This window comes from Caretta caretta, chromosome 21 (assembly GCF_965140235.1).
Source record: "Caretta caretta isolate rCarCar2 chromosome 21, rCarCar1.hap1, whole genome shotgun sequence".
In the NCBI taxonomy this organism is placed as follows: domain Eukaryota; kingdom Metazoa; phylum Chordata; order Testudines; family Cheloniidae; genus Caretta; species Caretta caretta.
The window spans coordinates 19,205,563-19,220,937 of NC_134226.1; the positions used below are offsets into that span (position 1 = coordinate 19,205,563).

General features: G+C 47.8%; 1 protein-coding gene across 10 annotated transcripts in view; it reads left to right on the plus strand.

Moving 5' to 3' along the window:
• LZTR1 (leucine zipper like post translational regulator 1) overlaps window positions 1-15,375 on the plus strand; it is a 300,011-nt gene that overhangs the window by 57,932 nt on the left and 226,704 nt on the right. For all 10 annotated transcript variants that reach the window (XM_048826871.2, XM_048826873.2, XM_048826876.2 and 7 more), the window contains one exon: window positions 11,319-11,402. In XM_048826871.2, the coding sequence (XP_048682828.1) occupies window positions 11,319-11,402 (84 nt within the window). The remainder of the gene's footprint in view (window positions 1-11,318; window positions 11,403-15,375) is intronic.

The following is a 15,375-nucleotide window of genomic DNA, read 5'->3' on the forward strand; positions in this document are numbered from 1 at the left end:
GAGAACATGAAAAAATGGGGGTTGCCATACCAGCTCTAACGAGACCAGTCGATTAAGGTGGCTATTATCAGCAGGAGAAAAAAATCTTTTGTAGTGATAATTAGGATGGTCCATTTCAATCAGTTGACAAGAAGGTGTGAGTTACAGTAAGGGGAAAGTTAGCATGGGGAAATAGTTTTTAGTTAGTGTAATGACTCATCCACTCCATCTTTATTCAAGCCTAATTTAATGGTGTCCAGTTTGCGGATTAATTCCAGTTCTGCTGTTTCTCGTTGGAGTCTGTTTTTGAAATTTTTTTGTTGAATAATTGCGACTTTTAGGTCTGTAATTGAGTGTCCAGGGAAGTTGAAGTCTTCTCCAACTGGTTTTTGAATGTTATAATTCTTGACGTCTGATTTGTATCCATTTATTCTTTTGTGTAGAGACTGTCCAGTTTGGTCAATGTACATGGCAGAGGGGCATTGCTGGCGCATATCACACACACACACACACACACACACGCGCACACACACACACATATATATATATATATACACACACATACACACACCAATTGTGACAAAGTTCCTCCTCTGCCTTGGTGGGTCCTGCACTTCTTGGCGGATTTGCTCGCCTCAGAGGTTCACGGCAGCCCTCAGGTTGGCCACATTCGTGGCTCAAATCTGCCATTCACTCAGTTAGCCTCATCACTGGCCAGCATGGGGAAAAGGAAGAACATCATTCCCTGCAGTCTCTGCTGATCCACCTAGTGGATCGGGGAACAGGCCAGAGACCTTCCGCTTTGGTGGAACCCACAGTCCAGGTCAACTCCTCCAGTATCAAGTAGGGAGTTGGGGGGATGGAGGAACCCAAACCCACCCTCTGCCCAGGTTCTAGCCCAGGGCCCTGTGGATTGCAGCTGTCTACAGTGGCTCCTGTAACAGCTGCGTGACAGCTGCAACTCCCTGGATTACTTCCTCATAGCCCCCTCCCAACACCTTCTTTATTCTCATCACAGGACCTTCCTCCTGATATCTAATAATGCTTGTACTTCTCAGTCTTCCAGTAGTATGCCTTCTCACTCTCAGCTTTTTGCGCCTCTTACTCCCAGCTACTTGCATGCACACCACAAACTGAAGTGAGCTCCTTTTTAAAACCCAGGTGCCCTAATTAGCCTGCCTATCTTAATTGATTCTAGGAGCTTCTTGATTGGCTGCAGGTGTTCTAATCAGCCTGTCTGCCTTAATTGTTTCCAGAAAGTTCCTGATTGTTCTGGAACTTTCCCCTTCCCCAGGGAAAAGGGATCTGGTTAATCGGGGATCAAGATCTCTCCCTTCAGTCACTCTCCTGTAGCCCTCTGGCCTGGAGGGAGAAGGAGAGAGAGGGATGCTGCTCCTGCTAGGCCCTGGGCTCTCCGTGCTGCTGCTCCAGCTGCTCCCCTGACTGGGCCAGACACCCCCCTCCCTTCTCTGCTACCTGGTTGCTGGCTGGCTGCTGGACCCCCCCCACCCTTGGGTGCTGCTACTGCTCCAACTACAGCCCCTTGGGGGGAGGGCCTGCTGGTCCACTCCCCAGAGGTGGGGAGTGAGGAACCCCAGCCCCAGACGTTGCTGCTGTGGACACCACCATCACCTGAGAGGGGTCCTTTCTGCCTGCCTGGACCACCAGACTGTCTGCTGGAGCTGCTGGTGTGGTTGCTGCTGGAACCCCAAGGAGGAGAAGAAGAGGACCATCTGCTGCTGAGGGAGCGCACAGGGACTCTGTGGACCACTGTGGAGGGGGCTCTCAGAGCCTGAGGGTATGTCTACACTACGAAATTAGGTCGAATTTATAGAAGTCAGTTTTTAGAAATCGTTATTATATAGTCGATTGTGTGTGTCCCCACACAAAATGCTCTAAGTGCATTAAGTGCATTAACTTGGCAGAGTGCTTCCACAGTACCGAGGCTAGCGTCGACTTCCGGAGTGTTGCACTGTGGGTAGCTATCCCACAGTTCCCGCAGTCTCCGCTGCCCATTGGAATTCTGGCTTGAGATCCGAATGCCTGATGGGGCAAAAAACATGGTCACGGGTGGTTCTGGGTACATGTCATCAGGCCCTTCTTCCCTCCCTCCCTCTGTGAAAGCAACAGCAGACAACAGTTTCGCGCCTTTTTTCTTGAGTTACCCGTGCAGACACCATACCACGGCAAGCATGGAGCTCGCTCAGCTCACCGTCACCATATGTCTCCTGGGTGTTGGCGGACGCGGTATTGCATTGCTACACAGCAGCAGCAACCCATTGCCTTGTGGAAGCAGATGGTACAATAGGACTGGTAGCCATCATCGTCATGTCTGAGGTGCTCCTGGCCGCGTCGGTCAGGAGCGCCTGGGCAGACATGGGTGCAGGGACTAAATTAGGAGTGACTCGAAAAGGTCATTCTCTTTAGTCTTGCAGGCAGTCCTATTGTACCATCTTATGGTGAGCAGGCAGGAAATATGGATGGCTAGCAGTCCTATTGTACCATCTTCTGCCGAGCAGCCAAGAGATGTGGATGGCTTGCAGTCCTTCTGCATTGTCTGCTGCCAGCCAAAGATGTAAAAGATAAATGGAGTGGATCAAACAAGAAATAGACCAGATTTGTTTTGTATTCATTTGCTCCCCCCTCCCTCCCTGAAGTCCTGCCTGAAATACGAGAAGGAGGGATAGCTTAGTGGGTTGAGCATTGGCCTGCTAAACCCAGGGTTTTGAGTTCAATCCTTGAGGGGGCCATTCTGTCTGACGGTTGTTTTTGTTTCTCCGTGATGTAGCACCACCCCCTTTGTTGATTTTAATTCCCCGTAAGCCAACCCTGTAACCCAAGTCATCAGTCGCCCCTCCCTCCATCAGAGCAACAGCAGACAATTGTTCCGCGCCTTTTTTCTGTGCAGACACCACACCACAGCAAGCATGGAGGCCGCTCAGACCACTTTGGCAATTAGGAGCACATTAAACACCACACGCATTATCCAGCAGTATATGCAGCACCAGAAACCTGGCAAAGCGAAACCGAGTGAGTAGGCGACATCAGCACGGTGATGAGAGTGATGAGGACACGGACACAGACTTCTCTCAAAGCATGGGCCCTGGCAGTGCAGGCGTCATGGTGCTAATGGGGCAGGTTCATGCCGTGGAACGCCGATTCTGGGCCCAGGAAACAAGCACAGACTGGTGGGAGCGCATGGTGTTGCAGGTCTGGGACGATTCCCAGTGGCTGTGAAACTTTCGCATGCGTAAGGGCACTTTCATGGAACTTTGTGACTTGCTTTCCCCTGCCCTGAAGCGCATGAATACCAAGATGAGAGCAGCCCTTACAGTTGAGAAGCAAGTGGCAATAGCCCTGTGGAAGCTTGCAATGCCAGAAAGCTACCAGTCAGTCGATAATCAGTTTGGAGTGGGCAAATCTACTGTTGGGGCTGCTGTGATGCAAGTAGCCAACACAATCAAAGATCTGCTGATATCAAGGGTAGTGACCCTGGGAAATGTGCAGGTCATAGTGGATGGCTTTGCTGCAATGGGATTCCCTAACTGTGGTGGGGCCATAGACGGAACCCATATCCCTATCTTGGCACCGGAGCACCAAGCCGCCGAGTACATAAATCGCAAGGGGTACTTTTCAATAGTGCTGCAAGCGCTGGTGGATCACAAGGGACGTTTCACCAACATCAACGTGGGATGGCAGGAAAGGTACATGACGGTCGCATCTTCAGGAACTCTGGTCTGTTTCAAAAGCTGCAGGAAGGGACTTTCTTCCCAGACCAGAAAATAACTGTTGGGGATGTTGAAATGCCTATATGTATCCTTGGGGACCCAGCCTACCCCTTAATGCCATGGCTCATGAAGCCGTACACAGGCAGCCTGGACAGTAGTCAGGAGCTGTTCAACTATAGGCTGAGCAAGTGCAGAATGGTGGTAGAATGGATGTTTAAAAACGCGCTGGCGCAGTTTACTGACTCGGTTAGACCTCAGCAAAATCAATATTCCCACTGTTATTACCGCTTGCGGTGTGCTCCAATATCTGTGAGAGTAAGGGGGAGAGTTTATGGCGGGGTGCGATTCTGGGACTCTGTCATGGTCACCTCTGCTGATGAGCTCTGCATGATCACCAACTTCATCATCATCATCATCCTTGTCCCCAAAACTTGCTTCTGTGTTGCCTCCATCTCTATTGAAGGAGTCAAACAACATGGCTGGGGTAGCGATGGCTGAACCCCTAAAATGGCATGCAGCTCATCATAGAAGCGGCATATTCGGGGCTCTGACCTGGAGCGGCCGTTTGCCTCTCTGGTTTTCTGGTAGGCTTGCCTCAGCTCCTTCAGTTTCACGCGGCACTGCTTCGGGTCCCTTTTATGGCCTCTGTCCTTCATGCCCTGGGAGATTTTGACAAATGTTTTGGCATTTTGAAAACTGGAACGGAGTTCTGATAGCACGGATTCCTCTCCCCATACAGCGATCGGATCCCGTACCTCCCATTCGGTCCATGCTGGAGCTCTTTTGCGATTCTGGGACTCAATCGTGGTCGCCTCTGCTGATGAGCTCTGCATGGTCACTTCTGCTGATGAGCTCTGGCCAGCGTGGCAAGCTGCAGGTGACCATGCAAACAGGAAATAGAAATTCAAAAGTTTGCGGGCCTTTTTCCTGTCTACCTGGCCAGTGCATCTGAGTTGAGAGTGCTGTCCAGAGCGGTCACAGTAGAGCACTCTGGGATAGCTCCCGGAGGCCAATACCATCTAATTGCGTCCACGGTACCCCAAATTTGACCCAGCAAGGCCGATTTCAGCGCTAATCCCCTTGTCGGGGGTGGAGTAAGGAAATCTATTTTAAGAGCCCTTTAATTGGAAAAAAAGGGCTTCATTGTGTGGACGGGTGCAGGTTTACATTGATTTAACGCTGCTAAATTCGACCTTAACTCCTAGTGTAGACCAGGGCTGAGTAACTTTTGAACTGTGCTCTTGTGATGGGGGAGTCTTGACTGTGTTTGTGGGGACACAGGGGGGTGTGGCGTGGAGCTTCTCCCGATTCATCTGTGTCCCCCCCCCCAACCCCTACCACCACCACTGCCCCCTCCATCACCCCCACTAGCTGTTTACCATCTACCTCAGCTCCTACCTCTGGACGGCCCACGGCCATTGTGGCAGCTTCCAAAATGTATGGAAAGGTCGTCGTCTTCTTAGCAGCAGAGGCCGCCACCCAGGAGGCGGTGGAGAAGGGCCTGGCGGTGGGGGGCGTGTTCATCCCCCTAGAGCCACTAGAGGACCTGGGCATCTGTCTGGTCCTGACCTCCGTCTCTCCCTTCCTTCCCAATGCCGCCCTATTACCCGCTCTCTCTACCCTGGGGAAGCCCATTTCCGTTGTCAGCCCTCTCCCGTTGGGCTGCAAAGACTCCGCCCTCTGTCACGTACTCTTGTTCCGCTGGCAGGTGCAGCTTCAACTGCCGCCGGCGGCGTGTGACGGAGAGGCGCTCGAGGGGTCATTCCTGGTCCCATACCAGGGGGCCTGTTACTGGGTGCATTATTCAACAGGGGAGGGCTAGTGCTACCTCTGCCGGGCGATGGGGCATGTCCGGAGGGACTGCTCCCTGGCCTGGCAAGGAGGAGCATCCACGACCCCTGAGGTCCGGCAGAGGTAGCACTATGCCCGAAGCCACCCCTCCTCCTTCCCAGCCCATCACTGCTCCCGGTTGGGCCCAAGGGGCACCTCCCCTACTATGCCCAGATGAGCGGGAGCCCTGCCTCTGCCGCATGTAATCTGGCGGGGCTTGTGGAGGAGGGTGCGGCAGGGATACCACCAGGCATGGGAGAGGACCCGCCCCAAGGGAAATCTTCCCTCACTTGCGTTGCCCCACCATTACCTCCCCGAGTCCCTGAGCCATAGCCCCTGCTCCCCGACCTGATCTCTGCTAGCCAGCCCCCAGATGATGCCATGGAGGGCTGGGCCCTAGTACAGGGGAAGCGGGGCAAGTGGAAGGCTCGAGCTCCGCTCCTTCCATCAGATGCGGAGGCCCCCCGGAAGACCAGGAAGGGGGGCACTGACGCGGAGCCTTCCGCCTTGCCCATGGATGCGTTCCATCCATCGGTGCCGGCTGGGGAAAACAGGGCAGCACCGGAGGGTCATATTGCCCCTCCACCAGAGTCCCTCCCCTCTGAGGCCCCCGACGGAGTCCCTCCTACCCCGTTACCATCTAAAGCCTGTGTGAGCCCCGAGGCGACCGCCACTTTGGGTGCCGGCAGGGAGAACCCCGGGTGGTGGAAGGCGATCTCCCCTCCATTTACGAGGCAAGCGAGGCCCTGGGTCTGACCCCGGTCACCCAGCAGGAGGACGACCCTCTGCCAGCGGGCCTCAACCTAAGCAACCTCACCCCAGTCCCCCTTTCCTCATGCTCCCTCCCCTTGATCGCTGCTTCTGCTGCTGCCCCCGAGGGTCCTCTGGGGTCCTCCATCTGTCCGGCCACAGGTGGCACACTGCTGAAGGCCGCCGGGTCTACTGAGGCGATGGCCAGTGCCACGTGGCTGGGTCCCATGGGCTATCCCTTGTAGGTGTGGGGCAACCGACTCCTTCCCGAGCAGGGACCCCACAGCAGACCGTCCACCTTCTGATGCTGTGACTTCCACACCATCTACAGAGTCAGAGCCCGGCATCACTGGAGGTCCCCTTCCCACCCCTTCCAAGATTCCTGAGCCCGACTGAGAGGGGCTGCCTCCCAGTGGCCCGGCTACTGGGGCCCAGGATCCTGCCTCTGACCCTCTCCCTGCTCCTACTCCTGCCCCTTGCCCTGCCCCTACTTTTGATCCCTGTCCTGCCCCTGATGCCAACCGTGTCCGTATCCCCTCCGCCTCCCGTGATGCCATTTCCGCCCCTGGGGCTGTCACCTCCTCGTTCCCAGAGGATAGCCCCCAGGGGGTGGCCTCTGTATTTCTCTGTCCTGACTCAGTCTGGGCTGCTATGTTCCCTCCGCTGCCCCCAATTGAGCTGGAGTTTGAGGTGGGCCGCGTGGCGCCGGCCATCTGGTGCCATGTCGGGGGTCTGTCCCTTGTCTGCCCGTCTCAGGGGCCATGGGGCTGTGTCAGAGACCCCTCCAGAGGATAGCCGGGGGCCAGTGACCCCAGCCCCCCATATGCTGCAAGAAGAGCTGCGGGAGTTCCTTGAAGATGTCCGCGGCTCCTGCAGTAAGGTGCAGCTTGCTCTCCAGCAATGTTCACAGTTGTGCGAAATTATGGGTTTAGAGTATTTTTTTAATCAATTTCTTTTCACAGTTTTGGGAAATTATGGGAGGAGTAGCCCCCATAGGAGGGGTCAGATAATAATTATTTAATGATAGTAGATGCTGCAATTAAAAAAGTTAAACCTTTAAAAAGTTTTATAACTTTCCCATTTCCATTTTTTTCCATTTTCATTAATATATATTAATATATATTGTCAACATCACATGCCAAAATATACAAAGTAAATATTCTTCACTCAAACTCTAATAAATTCTCAAGCAGCATTTTTTCCTACTTTGCCGATATGTAAATTTCAATTATTATTGATGGAAATATTTTTGTGGGGTTGTGTTTGTACTGTGAAATTGACCATTACTGACATTTACCAGTACAGACTGTGATAGACCCAGGCCAGCTGGGTACAGCAGAGTAGTAGAAGGAAGATATACTGGCCACTGGATAAGCAGTTTTCTGTTCCCTGACTGACCAGGCTAGGGTGGGCACATGATTCCAATTAGCCTGCAAAGAGTCCGGTGAGGCTGTTAAGCTAATGTGAACACCTGATTCTAATTAAGGCCCCTCTGATACTATAAAAGGGCTCATTCCAGTCAGGCCGAGGGGAGCTGGGGAGCGGAAGTGTGGCTGAAGGGCTGGGTAATGAAGATACCCTCAAGCTACTGGAGAGGGAGCCAGGGTGAAGAAGGTGTTGAGAGACAGAAGCGGGAGAACTGTGGGGAAGTGGCCCAGGGAAATGTAACAACTCTGGCAGTGAAAGGTCAGCTGCCAACAGCTGCTGCCATTAGGGTCCCTGGGCCGGAACCCGAGTAGAGGGCGGGCCCGGGTTCCCCGCAACTTGCTACTACAGAAACACCTCCTGGAAGGGGAAGACAGGCCCCTGTCAGGACAGGAGGCTAAACTGTTCTGGAATAAGCCCGTAGGGACAACAGAGACTGTGGGGGTTCTCTCACCAATCTCCTTGCTGGCTTATGATGAAAATGGCTCAGTAGGCTGTGACCTTTGCCTCTAGAGGGAGAAGGGCTACGTAGAGGGTCACAGTGAGCCTCTGAGGCTAGCGTAGTCCGCCAGGAAGTGTGGGACCCACAGAGACAAGGTCAGAGCTCTGCCACAAGACTTAATCCTTCCAAGTCTAGTTATAACCACTGAATTTAACATCCCAGCAGTTTTCAGTAATACCAACTAGATTGAATTTATGCTCATAAATGAGCAATTCCAGTTCCTCTTGTTTGTTACCCAGGTTCCTAGCATTGGTTTATAGGCAACTAAATAATTTCTTCTCTTCATGCCCCTTGGTTCCTTGATTCATTTTGTTCTCAACATATTGATTTTGTGCTAGATGATTGGTCATGTCTCCCCTCTTTTTACCATCCCCTTTTGTTTAATGCCCTCCTGCCTACTTTAGCCAGCCTATGCGCAAAGAGATTGATTTCTCCTCTCCTGAGGTGGAGGCCATCCAAACAATTTGGCCCTTGTGACAGATTTGGTCACAGAGACCCCCTTGGGACTATCACCTGATGAGCTGAGACTACCTCTGAGCCTGTTTTCCCTGCCACCTTAGGACTTCAGAACCCTGCCTTGTTGAGCCAGACGTGCCAGCATGCTGCAAACACAGACCCAGGTCTGAACCACGTCCCCAAAGCTGCAGACTTAACTGAAAACAGCTCAAGAAGTGCTTTTGTCTCTGACACCCGGCTCCCAATGGGATCCAAATCCCAAATAAATCTGTTTACTCTGTATAAAGCTAATACAGGGTAAACTCATAAATTGTCCGTCCTCTATAACACTGATAGAGAGAGATGCACAGCTGTTTGCTCCCCCGGGTATTAATTACTTACTCTGGGTTAATTAATAAACAAAAGGTGATTTTATTAGGTATAACAAGTAGGGTTTAAGTGGTTCCAAGTAATAACAGACAGAACAAAGTAAGTTACCAAACAAATTAAAATAAAAACACGCAAGTCTAAGACTAATACATTAAGAAACTGATTACAGATAAATCTCACCCTCAGAGATGTTCCAGTAAGCTTCTTTCACAGACTAGACTCCTTTCTAGTCTGGTCCCAATCCTTTCCCCTGGTACAGTCCTTGTTCCAGCTCAGGTGGTAGCTAGGGGATTTCCCATGACTGCAGCCTCCTTTGTTCTGTTTCACCCCCTTATATAGCTTTGGCACAAGGCTGGTATCTTTTGTTTCTCGGGGTCCCCACCTCTCCTTCTAAATGGAAAAGCACCAGGTTTAAGATGGATTCCAGTACCAGGTGACATGGTCACACGTCCTGTGAGACCGCTAAGTCTTCATTCTTCCTGGCCTGATTCACAGGAAGGCTTGCAAGTAAACAGAGCCATTTACAATCAGTTGTCCTGGCTGATGGTAGCCATCAAGATTCCAAACCACCATTAGTGGACCACACTTTGCATAATTACAATAGGACCTCACCGTTATATTTCATATTTTTAGTTTCAGGTACAAGAATGATACATTTATACAAATAGGATGACCACAGTCAGTAGATTATAAGCTTTGTAATGATACCTTACAAGAGACCTTGTGCATGAAGCATAATCCAATTACATTATATTCACACACATTAGCATATTTTCATAAAATTATATGGAGTGCAATGTCACAGCCCCCTCTCCCAAAATAAGGTGACTAATGTTCTACAAACCATAATTCTCCACCCCTCAACTAGCGAGCAGTTCACTTCCAGAATCTTCTGCCTTCTGTCTTCCTTCACTGGTGGTGCAGGACATACTAGTTCAGCACGCTTCCAAGTTCTCTGAACTCATCTATTATCTGCTCTTCAACTATCCTGCAACATAGTTCATATTGTCATTATTGACACTATCATCAACTTCAGAAGTTTATCCAATCTCGAGTGATGTCTCATGTCTTAGCTCCAGAAAATCAGCCTGCCATTCTGTTGTCTGCCTGTGCTTTGTAGAGTGTTCTTTCAATTCTTCTGAGCATTGAATCTGTAGCAATGATTGTCTTTCATGAACAGTTGGAGAACTCTTCGTGGCCATGCTTGATCTCACGAACTCCTTGACAAAATGTCCTGAAATTTGCATCACCACGCCTACCCTGGGTCTCAATGAGACAAAGCAATTTTCTAGACAATCTGATTATGGACATGGGTTTTACAGCAGTTTGAAAAATTGGCTCTGAAACCGAAAGCGCTACTCAATCTTAACTACAAAGTCACTAGCACACCTTTATAAATAAGTCAGTCTATAAAATACTCCAGAATCTGGAATGTGGAAATGAATTTTTTTTTTTTGCATTCCCTGTTGCAGTACAGATGTTTATATAACCATCTGTCACCCAAATGTGCTCTGGGAAAATCTGATGCTATTAAAAGAAATTACACTACAACCTCAGAGTTAAAATCACCATGAAGATAAAATCACCATAAAATCTTATGAAGTGAGCTGTAGCTCACGAAAGCTCATGCTCAAATAAATTGGTTAGTCTCTAAGGTGCCACAAGTACTCCTTTTCTTTTTGCGAATACAGACTAACACGGCTGTTACTCTGAAAAAAATCACCAGAGTTACAAACTGACTGGTTAACCACGCACCTCCTTTGGAACTGGAAGTACTCAATCAGGCAGCAGCAAAGACAAAACAAACAAACAAAAGCAACTAACCAAAACCAAAAAAAGCAAATACAATACAGTATTGTTTAAACATAAACTTCTTTAAAAAAAAGGGGGGGGGGAGTTTAAAAAAAAAGAATTGAGAAGGTAAGGAAACTGTTTCTGTGCTTGTTTCACTTAAATTATGGTAGTTAAAAGCAGCATTTTCTGCATAGTAAAGTTTCACAGCTATATTAAGTCAATGTTCAGTTGTAAACTTTTGAAACAAGAATCTTAACATTGTGTTCAGAGTTATGAACATCCTACATTCTGAAGGCATTCATAATTCTGAGGTTCTGCTGTAACTGTTCGCTGTATTCTGAAATTCACCTTTCAGGAAGTCCTTGGGGGGTATTCATCTATTTTATGAGGGTAGTAGTTGGTCTGCAACGCAGCTATGTACTAACCAGACTCTGTAATACCACATGTTGTGCAGGCTAGATGCTAAGTATAATCTTTTATTGCAGATTGCCAGTTGCAAGGTCAGCTCATGGTGCAACAGTGTATAGTGAAAAACTGTGGATCTTCGCAGGATATGATGGAAATGCACGGTATGTAACAAAATCGCTCTCCTAATTCTTTTGTGTTGTAATATCTTTCCAATCATTCAATTGTACCCCTTTAGAAATCCTTTCTCGCTGTGGGGGAGCATTGCCAGCAGATCGAGGGAAGTGAATATTCTCCTCTATTCGGCACTGGTGAGGCCATATCTGGAGTATTGCGACCAGTTTTGGGCCCCCCACAACGGAAAGGATGTGGACAAATTGGAGAAAGTCTGGTGGAGGGCAACGAAAATGATTGGGGGTGGGGCACATGACTTATGAGGAGAGGCTGAGGGAACTGGAGTTATTTTGTCTGTGGAAAAGAAGAGTGAGGGGGGATTTGATAGCAGCCTTCAACTACCTGAAAGGGGGTTCCAAAGAGGATGGAGCTCAGCTGTTCTCAGTGGTGGCAGATGACAGAACAAGAAGCAATGGTCTCAAATTGCAGTGGGGGAGGTCTAGATTGGATATTAGGAAAAACTATTTTACTAGGGGGGTGGTGAGGCACTGGAATGGGTTCCCTAGGGAGGTGGTGGAATCTCCATCCTTAGAGGTTTTTAAGACCCGGCTTGAGAAAGCCCTGGCTGGGATGATTTAACTGGGAACTGGTCCTGCTTTGAGCAGGGGGTTGGACTAGATGACCTTATCTTCTAATCTTTTACGATAAACAGTAAGGGGAGCTTCCCCCAGTTTGGTCTTTTGTTTCAAATGGAGTAAACATGTTTTTATTCATCAATAATTTGTTCAGATAGATAAATGTTAAAAAAAAAAAAAAAAAAAAAGCTGATATCTGACAGTATGCGTGTGATGGGCTCTATATTCCCAGTGTAATGCTTGGGGACAGGTGAAATTCCCCAAAGTGAGGGAAAGGAGCATTCTTTGCTATATATTTTAGCTGCCATGTTAAGAGGCAACAAGAGTGTGTGGTGCTGCTGAAAACTCACTGAACAGAACAAGAATTTTCTGGGGGAGTCCCATGAAAAGATAAAAGGGGGAACAGTATGTTCAGTCTCATGCCTTGGTGGCACTTGTTACTATTGGTAGAGGCTGAACCAAAAATGCTGGAACTGCTTGTTTATAAGGCAGATGAAATGCTGAGAGAGAGCAGAACTAGTAGTTTTTAGAGGTATTTTGTGGTGGGTGGTCCTTCCTTTCTGGTGTCAGTCACATAGCGAGAGAGTATGAAATTTGGTGCTCAGCCCCTCCCTTTTCAGGGACTCTGTCTCCTCATCCTCTGTCTGTGTCTTGGTGAAGATGAAATGTCCAGGGCCACCTTTAGGCCTCAGTCATAGGATTTAGATCTAAGCACAGATTGCAAGGGGCCCTTGAGTGCTGGGCTCCCACTAGTCCTTTGGTGTCTTAGTGGGGCTTCTGCTAGTGACCAGGGTGCCTGAAATGTTTTGGAGCTCTTTTGCTCTATCAAGTTCTGGACAGCAGAAAGTAAGAGGAAGTACACCCCTCCTCCCCTACACACAGGCACACCCTAAGGCATTTCTTCTTTCCTGAGAGAGCACCTTATTTCTGGGGTCACTGCCTCAATCTGAAGTCTTTCTGCTCTGAAGGTTCAAGATCTCCCTTTCTTTCTTCAGAGAGTGCCCTATATGAGCTCGTGCTCTGAGGTTTCCCTGCTTTCATTATCTCCAAGGATCTTTTTGCAGCTATTTTCATAATGAGAGACTCCTCATACATCTGACACACCTCCTCCTGGTACACCTTTTCATTTAAAAAACAGTGGACATGGGACATGCTGCTCTGGGTACAGCTTCATCTCTCCTCAAAATTTACTAAAACACAAGCTAAGACCCCAAGTTCCAGGATCTCTGGATTTTTCAGCACAAAGTCAAATCAGCAATGGTTTCTCATCAGTCCAGTCTGGGGAGCCAACCAATACTTTTAAATTGAGGTTCCTGGTACTTTCCCTTAGGGGGACCAGGCTGTTGTTGACATCTTGGATTCTGCAATTGTACATCCCACTTTTCTGTCAAGAAATCCCCTGCCAGCTACTGGGCCAATCCATGAAGGTCCCACCCGTAGCCCTTTCAGGAATCTGGCCTCCAAACCAAGGCCAGACTGAGTCCTGCCTCTCTTCCCTTGCACAGCCTCCACTGTGCTGGGATGGAGGACCTCCCTGTTCCTGAATCAGTGGTCCAGAGTCACCTTGGACTTTTCTGTTCTCTCCATCACTGAGATGGGGGTACTTTATAGAATTTCAAGGCCTACTCTCAACTCTGCCATCCCTTAGAACTGCAGAAAAGAGAAAATGTGCTTCTTTACCCATCATCCACTGGGCGCATGGACTGTCCTTCTGCTCACTTGATCAGGTCCGCCTTCAGTGAAATCTGCAGTGCCTTTTAAATCCTGGCTTTGGCAGCCCTCATTTTGTTTCTTGAAAAGTAGTATTAGGTTCTGGGCCAGCAAAGCACATGGTTAGTCCATTTGATTTCAGTCAGTGAAGTCAGTGGGACTACTCATTAGTTTGTATTTCAGGAAGCCCCTACATGGTTCAGTGGAGATTGAAGCCCCGTTGTGCTAGGTATTATACATGCACATAATAACAACTATTTCTTGCCACAAAGAACTTGCAGTCTAAACTAAAACATACAAAGGATGGGAGAAAGTTAGTATTGATTGTATTTAAGTACAAAGTACAAACTGCAAACCGTCAGAACATAAGAATGGCCATACTGGGTCAGACCAAAGGTCCGTCTAGCCCAGTATCCTGTCTTCTGACAGTGGCCAATGCCAGGTGCTTTAGAGGGAATGAACAGAACAGGCAACCATCGAGTGATTCATCCCCTGTTGCCCATTTCCCAGCTTCTGGCAAACAGTAATATATATAGTTGGTGCTTTAAAAGGGCCAGTTTCACAAAGGTGAAAACAATCATGAGCCAAATCAGTTAGGGGAGAGGATTTAAACAGAAAAATGTGACAGATATTTGGGAATTGTTTCAGAACATTTTTCTAGATCCTGTCAATGTCATCAGCTACACTGGTTAAAAAACAGCCTGGTTTAGACGGGAAATAAAAGCAGATGCACACACAAGGGGAAATTGATAACAATAAATAAAAATAAAAATAAAAAACTAGGAATTGTAGAAAATTGATAAGGAAAGCAAAAGGACACAGGGAACAGTCCATGGCTATCAGAGTTAGGGACAATAAAGAGTTTGTAAAGTATATTAGGAACAAAAGGAAACCTCATAATGGTACTGGTTTTTTACTAGATGGAAATTAGGTTAGGAATTGTCAATAATAATTAGCCTTGGCAGAATTAATTTTTTAAAATAATTTTGACAGATAATTTATTTCTAAGCATTTAAAAATTTATTGTTCACAGTTGCACAAAATTATGAGTTTTAAGCATTTTAAAATTTTATTTGTATTGATTTATATTTTCTCAGTTGTGGGAAATTAGGGGCCGTGTCAGACCATAATTATTTGATAACAGTAGATGGTGAGATTAAAAAAATTAAACCTTTATAACTGCTAAAACACAAATTGTCAACATCGCATGTCCACATATAGAAAGTAAATATCCTTAAATCAAACTCTAATGAAATTCTCAAGCAGCATTTTTCTTACCTTGCCTATCTGTAAATTTTGATTATTATTGATGGAAATATTTATTTGTGAGATTGTTTGTACTGTGAAATTGACATTTGCCGACATTTACTAATTCAAATTTAATCCTTCCAATCCTAATAATAATGCAGAAAAGACAGACGTGTCCAGAACTTTTCTACTCTGTATTTGGGGAAAAGGCTGCTGCTGATGAAGAAATACTTTCCATCTGAACAATAACTGAGGGTGTTCGATAGTATTACTTGAAGTTCAAGCAATCAGGGGTCCAGATAACTTAGACTTCTGTAAAGCATTTAACTTTGTACCACAGGACATTTTGATTAAGAAACTAGAACAATATAAGCTGAACACAGCAGACATTAAATGGATTAAAGACTGGTTAACTGACAGGTCCATTGAG